The 14,854-nt window shown below is 36.9% G+C and overlaps 1 protein-coding gene across 10 annotated transcripts in view; it reads right to left on the reverse strand.

Annotated features, from left to right (window-relative positions):
• Spag17 (sperm associated antigen 17) overlaps nucleotides 1–14,854 on the reverse strand; it is a 210,235-nt gene that overhangs the window by 44,736 nt on the left and 150,645 nt on the right. For 9 of the 10 annotated variants that reach the window (XR_015452066.1, XR_015452062.1, XR_015452060.1 and 6 more), the window contains 7 exons: nucleotides 10,308–10,496; nucleotides 8,495–8,640; nucleotides 8,288–8,418; nucleotides 6,393–6,520; nucleotides 4,579–4,761; nucleotides 2,778–2,891; nucleotides 2,204–2,249 (listed from right to left, as the gene is read on the reverse strand). Coding sequence is in view for 1 of the 10 variants with exons in the window: in XM_021265754.2 (XP_021121413.2) it covers nucleotides 2,204–2,249; nucleotides 2,778–2,891; nucleotides 4,579–4,761; nucleotides 6,393–6,520; nucleotides 8,288–8,418; nucleotides 8,495–8,640; nucleotides 10,308–10,496 (937 nt within the window). In the remaining 9 variants the exon portion in view is untranslated. The remainder of the gene's footprint in view (nucleotides 1–2,203; nucleotides 2,250–2,777; nucleotides 2,892–4,578; nucleotides 4,762–6,392; nucleotides 6,521–8,287; nucleotides 8,419–8,494; nucleotides 8,641–10,307; nucleotides 10,497–14,854) is intronic. The other variant, XR_015452061.1, reaches the window with a different exon arrangement.

A 14,854-nucleotide genomic window follows, 5' to 3' on the forward strand; every position in this document is an offset into this window, starting at 1 on the left:
GTAAGTCCCATTTGACCCCGCTATTCCACTGCTGGGGATCTTCCCCAAAGAATTAAAAGAATCATACCACAGTGATATATGTGCACCCATGTTCATAGCAGTACAGTTTGTGACAGCTAAAGCTTGGAAACAGCCCAAATGCCCATCAACTGGAGACTGGATAAAGAAAATGTAGTTTTTTTTTAATAAAATGGAGTACTAGTCAGCCATAAAAAATGAGAAATTAGAGACATTTATAGCTAAGTGGATGCACATTGAGGCGATACTCTTAAGTGAAATAAATAGGACACATATGTATAAATACTGAATAGTTTCTCCGGTGTGAGAAACAGAAAGTGTAAATAAGGACTAAATGTATAATAGGTAATGTGAAATAGGAAGAAAAGGGGCAAAGGGGAAGGAAGTAGGAGGGCTAGGGGAAAGGATAGAAGGGAATGGGATTAATATGAGAAAATGGAAAAATAGGAACAAAATCTTTGTAAATAGGGAGGACTGGAGGGGTTGAAGGGAGGTCTGGGCAAGGGTGAAAAATAAGAACCAAGAGAGATTATGTAAAGGTGCAAATTTCCAATGATGAATGTCATTATATTGTATACCTAAAATGTACCAATGATTAGAACGAATAATCGATAATGTAAAATAGGAAGAAAAGGTCCAAAGAGGTAGGGGTAGTGGGAGGGGCAGGGGAAAGGAAAGAAGGGAAAGGAAAAATGATGAGAAATGGAAAAAATGGAAATAAAGTCTTTGTAAGTAGGGAAGGGTGGAGGGCGTGAAGGGAGGGCTAGGAATGGGGAAAAAATAAGAACCAAGATGCATTATGTAAAGGTACAATTCCCAATGAGAAATGTAATTGTGTTGTATACCTACAATGTGCCAATAAAAGAATTTAATACAAAAAAAAAAGAAAATAAGATAATGTGTAGCATCATCCATATATTCTACGACAAAATTCATTTTTGGTGGATGTGCCTCATAGACTAAAGTTTTAGGAAGTAGTCTGATGTAATGCTGACTTTGGATCATTAGCATCATTATGCCAGGGATAATTATAAGTATGCAAGCGGCTGTTTGCTTGCTGGACCAGTAAACATATTTACATTTACTTTGTCCTTCATACCAGATGGCATATGTGTTTACTATTGAGTTTCTTGGCTTGGACTAAAGGTTGCATGTTCCAAAACTACAGGGTAAGCTTGTCAGGTAAAGTGCAGGGCATATAGTTAAGTTTCAATTTCAGATGAACATAAATTTTTTTAGACTATCATCGTGTCCCATGCTATTTTGGCCCCAAAGCCAGTAATTGTTGTTTATCTAAAATTCCATTTTAACTATTTACATTCAGTAAATAGTTTGCATTCAGTAAATCTGGCAACTCTACTACAGGGGTCACCCAGTAAAAAAGGGACATCAGAGTGTCAGGACTGGGAGCACTAGACTTATGATGGCCTCTTCCACTGTGATCATTCTGAGAGGTACTTGCTAGTCACCTCCAGCCAAATGTTACTTTGTGATACTGTGATACTGTAAGAAGAGAAACATCTAAATAAGCAACCAAACCAAAAAAATAAGTTCACAAACCAATACCATGAAAGTTGTAAAAAATGTCTATGGGCTGAATGAAGCCCATGGCTCTCAGCTTATGACCTTTTCCCTGTGGCGTAACAAACAAACAAACAAACAAATCAAACCAAACCAAAACCCCACCAAATTCTCTACTGCGTGCATGCTGTAAACTATGAAACCATCTAACCAAGTTTGCTGGGGTGTGCATAATGTGTTTCGATTGTGGAGTAAATTGTACTACACAAAGTGTAAAACAGTGCAAGGTTTTGGTGATGATTGTGCAGTTCCTCAGTCATTCTTTGTGTATGCACGCAGGGGTGCTGGCTGGTTGATTATCTCCTTTCTATATCTCAGCTATGTTCTAAGAGCTGAGGTCAGCTTAAAAGTCAAATGTCAATTCTTTTATTCAACTGATGAAAGTTAAAGGTGAATAAGAAAGACAATCATGCTTTTGAAGGATCCTCTAATTCAGGCAGAATAAAACACAAATAAGCCATCACAAAACAACACAGCCAGTATGAGAACAGAGCTATATACATGAGACTTTACTATCAGGTAAGAGAATGGCCAATAAATGTATTTAAGATTATTCCTTTCAAACTTGTTAGTATATTGCAGAAAAATATTAAATGCCAGTTACCTTCACTAACATCACTTTTTGTAGTTTCCTCCATTTTTGGGAACGACTGAAATAAAGATAGAATTACTCAATGATGATTACATTGCATACAAATTCACTTTGTTTAGAAGTAGTCTTTATGTGCTCAAATTGATCTTTTATGGAAATTACTACAAAATGAATTAGCTTTTTAATAATATAAAATTTATTTGATTTTTAGTTATTCCTCTTACCTAAAAATTTTCTAAAACTGGAAATCATTTTAAGTTACAGAAATTTCTTTTTCTTAATATTTCCAACTCCCACAGTAATTCATTTAACATTTCAGTGAACATGAATTTCTTTGAATGACAATAAATCTTTTATTTGAGGCACTTCAGAATTATTGATAATCAAAGGAAGAGCCTTTAAAATGTATTTGGAAAATTCAACATATAAAGGATTGATTTACACAGAAACAAGAGATTATAAGAAAATGCTTCACAGATGTGGCAGAAGCATCATGTGGCTATTCCCTATATTATTTTGCCTAGAAGCATCTACTATTGAAACAATGGTAACAGCACTGGTCTCGTCTATAAAACCATTTTCTCACCATAACTAGCTTGAGAAGATCTGCAGCATTGCCTCTCTCCTCTTCAGTTCTGGAATCCTTGACTGTCATTTCTTGTAGCTCCTCTTCTTTCTTTAGAATGTGGTTAATATACTCCTAGACAAGTAGGATAAAATACATAGATAAAAATATCAGATTTAGGCTGGGTGTGGTGGTGTATGCCTGTAATCCCAGCACTGGAGAGGCTGAGGCAAGAGGACTGCCTTGAGCTCTAGGCCAGCCTAGGCTCCATAGTGAGTTCACAACTCAACAATCACAACTCAACAATCAATTCCTAGCCAAACAATCTGAAAAGCAAAAGTTAATAAGCAAAGACTTGAAAAGGCCACAAGCAAAGCCTTGGGGCCACAGCATAAAACTGCATGGGGACTCTACAGAAGCCCTGTTTCTAGTCTGTGCTTTTGTATCCTCCTCAATAAAACTGATTAGGTAATGTCTAGACCTTTCAGATATAGTCTTATGATTCTATCTATGAATGTACTTAGTCTATGCCTTTGCTTCCAAGAGAAATATACTTTGCTTTTGCTATGAATATTTAATCCATTTCCATTATGTATTGATCTCCAGCTCTATGCTAAGTACTGATTATATAACCATAAACAAAACACATGTAATTTTTGTTCTGAAGGACTTGAACTGCAAAGTGAGGGGTTATTGATATAATCATTCAACTATACATTTACAAGTTATAAGATCACTTCCAAAGTATTCATGAGCAAGTACAAAATGAATAAGTGATTTTATTTTTTTCCCCCCAGTGTTCACTGTACTAGTTTTCCATATAGTAAGAAAGGAGGTGTCTGTATGGCAATCACAAATCACAGTTGTCGCAATGTGTGACCATGGCTGCATAGAGGATGTGAAAGACTACTCGGAGAGGCGATTTAATTCACTCCAAGAAGCCCAGAGAGGTTGCTTATGAGAGAGCTTCAGAGAAACAGCAGCAGCCTAAGACCTGTGTAGTTGTTTAACTTTTTTTTTTTTTTTGGTACGGGGGATTGAGCTCGGGTCCTTGAGCTTCCAAGTCAGGTGGCAGAACCACTGAGCTAAAGCCCCGGCCCCCTATGTAGTTGTTTATTTGTAACTCAAGGACATGAAACAAAACATAGAAGAAAAGTATTTGCAACAAATTGTATAAGAGTTTTTGTCAGGGGACAGGGCCAGTACGGGATGGTTTGTTACATGGTACATGTTGACCTAGTTTAGGCAGTCTTATCAGTGCAGAGGGGACACAATGGCCAAAGCAAGCATCTCTGAAAATAACTTGCTTTTAATTCTGCTGACTGTTGTCCTACAGATTTTGCTTTAAATTCTAGCCTTGCATTCCAAGAGCCTAAGTGCTAAGCAAAGTGGTACATGGTAATGCAACAATAGGCTAGCTTATGACAAATGTATGTGACTATTCCTTAACATGGTTATGTAGTCTAAGACATTTGGAGATAACCACTCTAACTTTCTGAGGACTGTTGTTCCCAAGGTTCTTTCCTTAGTGCACTCAATCACTCCTTTGGCCATCATCTCCCCACACATAGCGTATTACTTTGTCTATGTTGGGGGCTTCTTAAATGCTTTTTACATCTTGTGGGAATCATTAAGTATTTTTAGCCTCTCAACCTTCTAGTCTGGAAGATTGACACTCATGTGTTACATTGGATAAATACTGGTGGAATTAGATAATTTTAGGTTCTAAAGGAACTTTAGAAAGAAAAACCAAGAAGGAAACCAAGAAGAATGATTGCCTTGTTCCTGATATTTTGGGGTCAGATTATCTAGATTTCATTACCTTAAGTGAAACCTGCAGCCTCAGTTTCACCTCGTTCTTTATGACCTCATGCTGGATGAACTGGCGCATCTGCAGCACCTTAGGGTCTTTAAGTATAGGAGCTGGGGCACTCATTAGCTGTTTACATCCAATGGAAAGGCCCTTCCAAATCTGAGTGCCAAATGGAGGCCCTGGAGTTTTTCTCTGACAAAACAAAGCAAGACATTCACCAAAGAAATCAGAATGTTTTTACCACAGATTTTTAAAATTGAGTATTTATGTAGATACTATACTGAGAATCACTTGTAAGGAATGCAACTGTATTCAAAAAAATCTTGACCTCAAAAAGTTCTGCAAATATAAGGAAAATTGATACTAGAACTGGCCGAGAGTTCCTCTTTGCGTATATTTCCAAGAAACTGCATATTTCAAAATCTTGTTTCATGGCGTCCTTCTCAGTAGCATTTAAGGTAGTCCTAAGCAAGGGGGTAGATGATAATGCAGCAATAGGCTAGTTTATGACAAATGTATGTGATATTCCTTAACACCAATATGTAGACTAAGACATTAGGGGTTAATCAGTCTATGTGTTTATTTTGTGCTAGAAATGTTCTTTGAGAGAGAAAGATTCCATAGATAAATAATTTGTACTTTGAAAGTTTATTGATAGAACATCATTGTCACTGGTTTTCAAGAGTGGTGTGCTTTGCTGAAGTCTGCCTGCTGTGCTTCTTTGAAAAGGCCTGGCCAGAGATAACCACTTGGAGGTTGGAAGCTCATCACATAAAAATTTCAGAGGAAAAGGAAGAGAATAAACTTCCTTCATTAATCCCAGATATAATGCAATTTTTATTACCACATAGTACTTTCAAGTTGGACACAGCCTTAGTTAGCCTTCTGGTGTGACCTTTTCATTTTCAAAAAAGAAAACTCAGGTTCATTATGAGTTGTCCCAAATCCTACATTATGAAGTTATAGAATCAGGACATAAATTTAAAATAACTTTCATCTCACCATGTAGATTCAAGTTGCCAAATTAAAACAAAGGGGTGGAACATCTTTCTTGTCTTAAGTGCTCATCATCTGTGCTTTTACTATTATAAGATTTATTGTAGGGCAGCAAAAACATAATTTAAAAACATTCTTCTTACTTAATACTAGGTATGCCTTCCTGATCATATTCTCAATGTCTTCATTGATTTAATAATTTAATTATTACAATATGCTAGAGACATTACATAAATTGCTTATTAAATAAAATGGCAAATCTTGCAAGATGCAGGACTTCATGATTACTGCCCAAGATGTTTTCTTTCATTCTTTAAAAACTTTAGGTGGGACTTGTCTCATCTGACATAATCACAATACTTACTAATGTTGCAGTTGCAAAACCGACATGTAATCATTTATACTATTCTTATATGATCAGTTTGTGCATTTTTAATATGTGAAGGGAAAAATGGTAAAGTGAGACCTAAAATGCTACGTTAAAACTAGTAAGATATGACAGAAGGAAATGACATAACATCAGTAATTCTATGATAGGAGAGGTGTAACATGCATTATTCACAAAGTATATTTGAATATCACAGGAAGATGTCACAACTGCAATATAGATAAAAGAACTAAAATTTAAATTAGCTAGCCAGGTATATTCCTCTAAAATTCTAGTTGCCATACATATAAATGTTAAAAAGCTTCAAGTATAAAACTCCTTGAGGCTATTAACAATTTACATAAGGTTGAGATATAAGTATATGGGTGAAGGCCAGAGACTTCAGGTCATTAATGGATGAATATACAAATAATGCAATTTTGTAGTGGAAAATGTATACCTCAATTGAGGGAAATGTCTCCCACGATCTTGACTGGAGATTAGGAGGAACAATCGTCTCTAACTCCTTCTTCATTAGCCATGCCGATGCTTTATGTAAAGGACGAAGGATTGTGATGCTCAGGGCTCCTGATTCAAAAGAGTTTTCTCTTCTAAAATTATTCTGATAAATTCAACATGCATTAACTAAATTCATCAAATACTTTTGAACTGTCTTCTACATGAAAGATTAGTGAGACCCAGAGATTATGCTTAGGACTGTGTAATCTAAGAAGAAGGTGAGGCTGTTTGTCATTGTAACACCTAGAAACTGGATTTTGGTCATCTAGAAGTGATCAAGATTCATTGACACCTCACTGTCCCTCAATAACCACATCCAAGGCCTGTCAGTTCTGTCAATAAACTTTCATGGAACTCTCCACCTCTGCTCTCACCAGAGATTCTACATTACACCATTGCCTCAGAAAGATACTGCTATGGGCTATAGCAATAGCTAGCTTTTCTACTCATATGTGCTCTGTGAATGAACCTTCCCATGCAGTCAGGCTGACTGGTTATGTCCATCCATGATTCAAATTCTTCTTTGACTTCCCATTGCTCCAAAAACAAACTGGAATATTATTTTTTTCTCCCTGCCTCAACTTTCACCATTCTCCCCCTCTGTGCCTTTAGCTATGTGGCATTTTTCTCCTCTTCATGATTTTTATCCTTTGTGTTCTTGTTTTCCAAGAAAAATCCTTCCTCCTACCTGAATCAACTATACTTATCTAGTACCACATGGCTCAGAAGTCTTCAAGGAAGTTTTCAAGACTACCTCCGGTGTCTCTGCTGGATGCTCTCATAGAACAATGTTTCTTTCCTTCATAAACCCTAGTCCAATTTATAATTACCCAGCTATTTGTGTGACTGTATATTTAATGCTTCCCTCTCTCACTGGACCAGAAGCTTCATGGAAACTGGTTCGTGCCTGTTTTGGCTCACCACGGTGTTCCTAACGCCCAGCCAGTGCTTGGCATATGTAGATTTGCCAAGTGATGCTACTTAAATGGCCAACACAGCAATTTGAGATAATTTCTTATTCTCATACATTTACATGCATGCATTTCATACACAGAGCCCTTTACTCTCCATAATTACAAAGAGCAAGATATATTGCATAGTGTACATGTGCATGGATACACTAAAAGACAAAAATACACAGAGGTGTAGTCATATGCATAAATGCACACAAAATATATCCCACTAAACAAAAGATAAAGAGAAAATTAGACCTAGGCACAGCAATCAAAGTAATACATGTTTATTTAATCTCTGGTCACACATAAATTTCTTTGAAATTGATGAATGTAATGTCAATTCCCAATGAATATATCTTATATGGCTCAGAGTAAGAGTTTAACTCACACATAAAATGTATTTTCTTATTGTATTAAATTTCATCAAGGCAACAGCTTTAAATGAAAAAAACAACTTAACAGGATGAAATGAACTCATAAATAAGAGCCTAGAAGGAGGTGGGAGGAAAAAGGGAGTAAAAGTGCTCTAGATGCAATATATATATTCACTGAGATGATTACAATTACCGCATATCGTAAACATACATTAAAAGAAACCACATAAGTATGTGAGGGCACAGATAGAAACAGTCTGGATCCCTGAAGGTAGGGAGGAGGCCTAGCTTTACGAACAGATCTGCTGTAGGGGAGGAATTCATACTCAGTTTACACAGGTTGATGCCCAGAAAGAACATGACATGAACATACAATCAAGTAGCTACGTAAGCAGATTGGCATGGCCAACTGGAAAGTGGAAGAGTGAGCAAGGGGAAACAATAGCGAAGGGAATGGACTGGATAGTAAGAGGGATGAGCCGGTGAAGGGACAGAGAGAGCTGCACCTGGCTGCTCCAGCACGGGCTCCTGGAGAACCATGGTCGTCGATTCTCCGCAGGCCAAGGATAAGTGTTCTTCAATGTCACTGTCCCGGAGGAGTTCCACTCCTGATCCATCAGCATAGATAACAAAAAATCTGACAAAACAAACATCTAATCATTTGAACTATTCAGTCGAAAACAAAAGATATAATATTATTATTATTAATTTACCTGGGAACATGTTCACCATAGATTTGCATATGATTCTTTTCAAGGTGAATAGGTGATAAACTGTCATAGCCCTCAGGTTTTACATTTAATTCACCCTCTGGTTTTTTTTCAGGTAGCACAGTTGATGTACTGCCATCAGCCATGACCTAAGAGACAAGACATGTAATCAATTAAAGGAAAAAATAAAATGCCATATGCTTCCATTTCTGCTGATCCAGAGTGAGAACGCAGGTAGTCTTTTTGTATACTCAGAAAATCAGATAGATTTTATTTGCAAATAAAAGATATTATTCACTTAACTATAGATTGTACTAAAAGTGAAAGCCTAGCAGCACAGTACTACTTATAAACCACACCCAGAATGTGAAAACAAACTGGAACACATTTGAAAGAAAGTAATTACAATGGGGAGGGGACTCAAAATCTTATCCTATCAGATTAGTTCAAAGAATGGGATTTTTAAACACAAGAGAAAGGGTGTCCATGTGATAGTGTCCTCAAACAATGAAAGGGCATCACAGGGAAGAAACTTATACTCTGAGATTCCAAAGGCAGAATTAGGACTCTAGGTACAATACATAGGGAAATAGATTTAGCATCAACATGAGAAACAGTTTAGCTGTTATTGCTGTCTAGCTCTGGGAGGATATCTCCAGAAAGTGTGGAACAGGCTGACAGCCTGCTGACAGGGATGTCCAAGAGGAGGGTCCATGTCTAGACTGTTGGTCGGCCATAACATCCTTGACATTTCAACTTGGGGGTTGGGGGGGGGCTTTATGTTTCTACTTCTTCATAAATTGAAATTTGTCAGTGTGAACTAATGCTGTGAATCGTCTCAGTTACTTAGCAAAGCTGGATCATGGCTTGTCTGCATACCAAAAGCAAGTTAGGGACTCTGTGGCATAAGTCCAAATAGGAAAAAATAACTCCACAGTCACTAGACAATGAAGCAAATTCCACTTTTGGGTGAGGAATGAGAATAAAAGAATATAAATGCTTAGAGCAGGGGTTGGCAAACCTTTTCGGTTAGGGTTCAGAAGTAAATACTTCAGGATTTACAGCCCATGCATTTTCTGTTGCAACTGCTCAGCTCTTCCTTACTAAGCAAAAGTGCCAGAGACAAATAAGTAAACAAAAGAGCATCATGGTATTCCAGTACACTTGACTCAACAAGACTGAGCGTTGAATTTTCTGTAATTTTTGTGTCATGAAATCTTCTTTTGATTTTTAAACCAAACTAAAATGTACAAAGAAAACAATTTAGGTGTTGAGCTTTATGGAACAAGTAGCCAGTGCCTGGACTACAGGTGGAGGAACAGTCACAGTGCTGAAAGTCAGAAGCAGAAGATGGAGCACTGCCAGAGAATAGCTGAGCATCTTCTCAGACTTCCTACCTCCCTATCCCCAGTCCTACTAGATATTTGTCACGATGGACTCTGCCTTGCTCCACACATTTGCCTTCTACCTTGTATTTGATTTCACTTTAACCTGGCTACAGATCATCCTTATATCATTCTTTGTGGTAGCATTATTTTTCAATGTGGGGTAATATTTCTTTCCTTCTGTTCTAATTATCTGTTATGCTTTAACACTTCTACTGTCCTACTTTTGGACTTGCCATCCTCCATGGAAACGCCCTTGGGAATTGAGGAAAAGATACTGCTTTCATGATTGCTTGCCCAAAGTATTGGCAGAAAGTGACTAAGTAATCCTATGGCAATGAAATTAAGAATCCACATGAAAACTGTCTAGTGTGAAATAGGACAGAGCTCAAAGCCACAGGCTCGCTTTCCTGGCTGAAGGTGCACTTTACCTGAAAGATGTTTCCTTCAGGATCCAGGACCTCACAGATGACCTCTGATGTGTGCTTCATGACGTACCTGCTGGCTCTAAGCTGCTCACGCTTTTGGAAAGGATGATGGATGTCACTGCTGGACTCATGGCAATATGTGGCTGAACAATCCCTATCAATATAGAGGCAACCAGTATTGGGAGGTAGCACCTGGTAGGGAAAAACAAAGACAGAACAAAATTTAAATTTCTTGTGCAATTTGAAAGACTTGGAACATCAATTTAGGAAAAATAATATCCATATCATAAAGTATATTCCCAGGAAGAAAGCATTATCTGGAGAGGACTTAAGGTTTGGGAAAGATTGCTTGATAAAGAGGTAAACTGAAATGTAAAGTACAGTTTCACCTGTGTCCTCACATTTATCTGTTCACATTAATATAGTATCTCCACTAAGTATTTTCCCTGAGCCTTCCTACTGCAGACATTTAATTATTTTAGTGGAGGCAAATATACATGGCAGTATTTAAAATGTTTGGTAACCATTGTGTTTGGACAAGAAACATCTCTAAAAGAGCCAGAAGCTATGGGCTTATTCTTAGAAGATTTTTATTTGTTTGTTTGTGGTACCAGGGATTGAACTCAGGACCATGCACTTGCCAGGCAGGCACAGTGCCACTGAGCTACAACCCCAGCCCTCTTAGAAGATATTATTGTTCCTCACTTTTCTGGTGATGGATGCAGTTCTTTTTGGGGGGGTACCAGAGATGGAACTCATGTCCTTGCGCTTGCGCAGCAGGTGGCAAAACCATTGAGCTAAATCCCCGGCCCAAATGGATGCAGTTCTTAAGTAACAGCTTTTCTAATGACTACTGCTCAAATAGACCCTTTAAAAACATAATTCCTGGTCTGGAAATTTAGCTCAGTGGTTTCGCTGCCTGCTGTGCAAGTGCAAGGACCAGAGTTCAATCCTCGGTACCAAAAAAATAAAAAAATAAAAACATAATTCCTATTGTTATTACTTTAAAAGTGTATGATTCAGTAAATTTTGGGGATATGACAAACTTACGCAACTATTATCACTAATTCCAGAATACTTTTTATCATCCTCCAAAGAAGCACCAGTTTTATTAGTCCGTGTGCATTATCCTTGTCCCTAATCCCTGGCAGCGACTAATCCACAACCTCTATGGATTTACCTATTCTAGTCATTTCATATAAATGAAAAGCAGTACGTGGCCTTTTTCAGTCTGGATTCTTTCACTTAACATAAAATTTTCAAGATTCACCAATTTGAGCAGGTATCAGTAATTTATTCCATTTCAGGAATGAGTAATATTCCATTCTATGGCTTTTTTATTTCTCCACTCATGAGCTGATACACATTCTTAAAAAATTTATTTATGTATTTATTTATTGATTTTTGAGACAGTATGTACTATGCAGTTCAGGCTGGGCTTGAATTCATTATGTATCCTGGGTGTCCTTGAACTCACAGTAACCCTCCTGCTTTAGCCTCCTAAGTGCTGGGATATTAAGCATGCACCATCCTCCTCAGCCACATTTTATTTTTTTAACTAATCATTCATCATGAGCAGAAAAGCCCAGTCTGAACCTCAGTGGAGGGAGCAGAATTAAGGAGCCTGAGGAAAATCGAGCCACCGGAATGCGGAGTGCTAAAGTCAGCATTTTTGGACTGGAGGGGAGCACTGGCTCTCTCCTGAAATCTGCCTGGAGCCGGCTAGTGAAGTGGATTTGGGAATCTGTTTGCATTGTCAGCTTTCTTTACCTGGAAGTGTGGATGTAGGGCTGAAGTATGCAACTGGGTATGAGTATAGATGGATGTTTTAATTTCTACCCTGGACTTCTGCAGGTGGAGATACATGATTAACTGGCTCCAACATCTAGAAAACCTCTTAAACTTTTCACAAATACTTCCTTGTTTTTTTTTTTGTAATTGTTTTTCAACTTTTTGTTTTTTGTTCTTTTTGTTTTTTTCTTACCTGCCCTGTCACATAACCTTTCATATGTCTTCTCCCTTCCCTCCATCCAAACCTATTTTCTCAGTTTTTCCTGCTTGGTTTTTGCCTTTATTTTATATTAGCTCATTCTATTTTCCGCCATTTTTTTCTTTTCATAGCTCTTGGGCCATAAAACTTGTTTAAACTTTTTTTTTTTTTTGGTACAGAGGATCGAACTCATATCCTTGTGCTTGCAAGGCAGGCGACAGAGCCACTGAGCTAAATCCCAGCCACCTTATAAAAACTTGTTTAAATAAATAGAAAACAATGAAAATAATCTCTTGCATCCTATCATATCATAGTGGAATAAAATAGAAATCAACAGCAAAATTAGCCACAGAAATTATACAAACACATGGAGATTAAATAATACACTTTTGAATACTCAATGGCTCATAGAAGGAATCAGAGAAGAAATTTTTAAAATTTCTAAGATCAAATGACAGTAGCCATACAACATATCAGAATCTCTGGGGCATAAGGAAAGCAGTGAGGGCCTCATTAGAAAAATAAAGTGTTACCAAAATAATAACCTAATGGTACATCTCACAGCTATAGAAAAGGAAGAGAAATCTAAATCCAAATCTTGTAGAAGGCCAGAAGTTATAAATATCAGAGCAGAAATCAACAAAATTGAGACTAAAAAGAATGAAAAGGATCAAGCAATCAAATAGTTGGGCTTTTGAAAGGATAGAATTGATAAAACTCTTAGGCATACTTACCAAAAAAGGAAAGACCCTTATCAATGAAATTAGAAATGAAAAAGGCAAAATTACAACAGAGACCATTGAAATTCAGAGGGTTATGAGAAACTACTTTGAAAACTTATATTCTAACAACTGGAGAACCTGGAAGAAATAAATTCCTAGATACATATGCTACAACAAAACTGAACGAAGATGATATAAAAAACCTGAAGAGACAAATAACAGGCAATGAAACTGAAGCAGTAATGAAGTCTTCTAACTAAGAAAAGCCCAAGGCCCACTAGATTCACAGCTCAATTTCACCACCACTTCAGGGAAGAACTAATGCCGGTACTTCTCATACTCTTCATGAAGCTGAAAAGGAGAAAATGCTGCCAAACTTATCCCATTAAATCAGCATACCAAAACGAGACAAGAACACAACCAAAAAAGAAAACTACAGGCCAATATATCTGATGAACATAGATGCAAAATTCCTCATGAAATACTTGCAAACAGAATGCAACAAATCTTTAAAAAGATTGTATCATGACTAGTTGGCTTCATCCCAGAGATGGAAGGATGGCACACATAGATAAACCAATAAATGTAATACACCACATACATAAAATGAAGAATAAAAATCACATGGTCATCTCAATACAGTAAGCCCCTGACTTACTGAGTTCCCTCCAGGGAGAACGTTTGTAAGTCAGATTGGTTAGTGAGTCCAACAAAGTGAGTCTTGTATAGTATACCTGTGAAAAATTCACAACTCAAATGTCTGTAAGTCGGGGACTTACTATAGATAAAAAAAAATTTAACAAAATCCAACATTTTTTTCATAGGAAACACCCTGATGAAAATAGGTATAGAAGGATTTTACCTCAAATTCATGGAAGCAATTCATGACAAACCCACAGCCAACAATATAATAAGTAAGGAAAAATTGAAAGCACATGTTCACTTTAAAATCAGAAACAAGACAAGGGCGTCCACTGTCACCACTTTCTTCAATAAGGTACTTGAAACATTAGCTAGAGCAATCAGGCTCAAGAGAAAGAAGTAAGACAAATAGAGAAGAAAGTGTCAAGTTTTCTCTATATCCAGATGATATGATGCTTTACATAGAAGACTTCCACAAGAAAACCCACTAGAAAACTCTTAGAGCAAATAAACAAATTTAGCAAAGTGGCCACATATGAAATCAATGCACAAAAATCAATAGGATACACCAATAACGAACCCAATGAGGAAGTAATCAGGAAAATGATCCCATTCACGGTTGCTCCAAAAAATTAAATACCTAGGAATCAATCTAATCAAGGATGCAAAAGACCTCTATAGTGAAAATTATAGTACTCTAAAAAAAGAGATTGAAGAGGATATTAGAAAATGGAAATATATCCCCGTTCCTGGACAGGCAGAATTAATATTGTTAAAGTGACCATATTATCAAAAGCAATCTATAGTCAATGCATTTCCTATTAAAATACCAAAACATTATTCATAGAACTAGAAAAAATGTCCTAAAATTTATATGGTACCAGAAGAAATCCAGAATAGCCAAAGTAATCCTAAGTAAAAAGAACAAAGTGGGAGGCATTACAAACCCAAATTTTAAGTTATATTATGAAACTATTGTAACAAAAACAGCACAATACTGACACAAAAATAGACACATAGACTAATGAAATAGAAGACAGAAATACCTCTATGTACTTTTAGCTGTTTGATCTTTCACAAAGGGTTAAAAAACATATACTGGAGAAAAAGACCTCTTTAATAAATAATGCTGGGAAAACTGGCTCTCCACCTGCAGAAGAGTGAATCTAGACCCATATCTCTCACCTTGTACTAAA

This window comes from Heterocephalus glaber, unplaced genomic scaffold (genome assembly GCF_053883595.1).
Source record: "Heterocephalus glaber isolate CG9 unplaced genomic scaffold, H.glaber_assembly_v1.0 deba00001442, whole genome shotgun sequence".
NCBI classification, from domain to species: Eukaryota; Metazoa; Chordata; class Mammalia; order Rodentia; family Bathyergidae; genus Heterocephalus; species Heterocephalus glaber.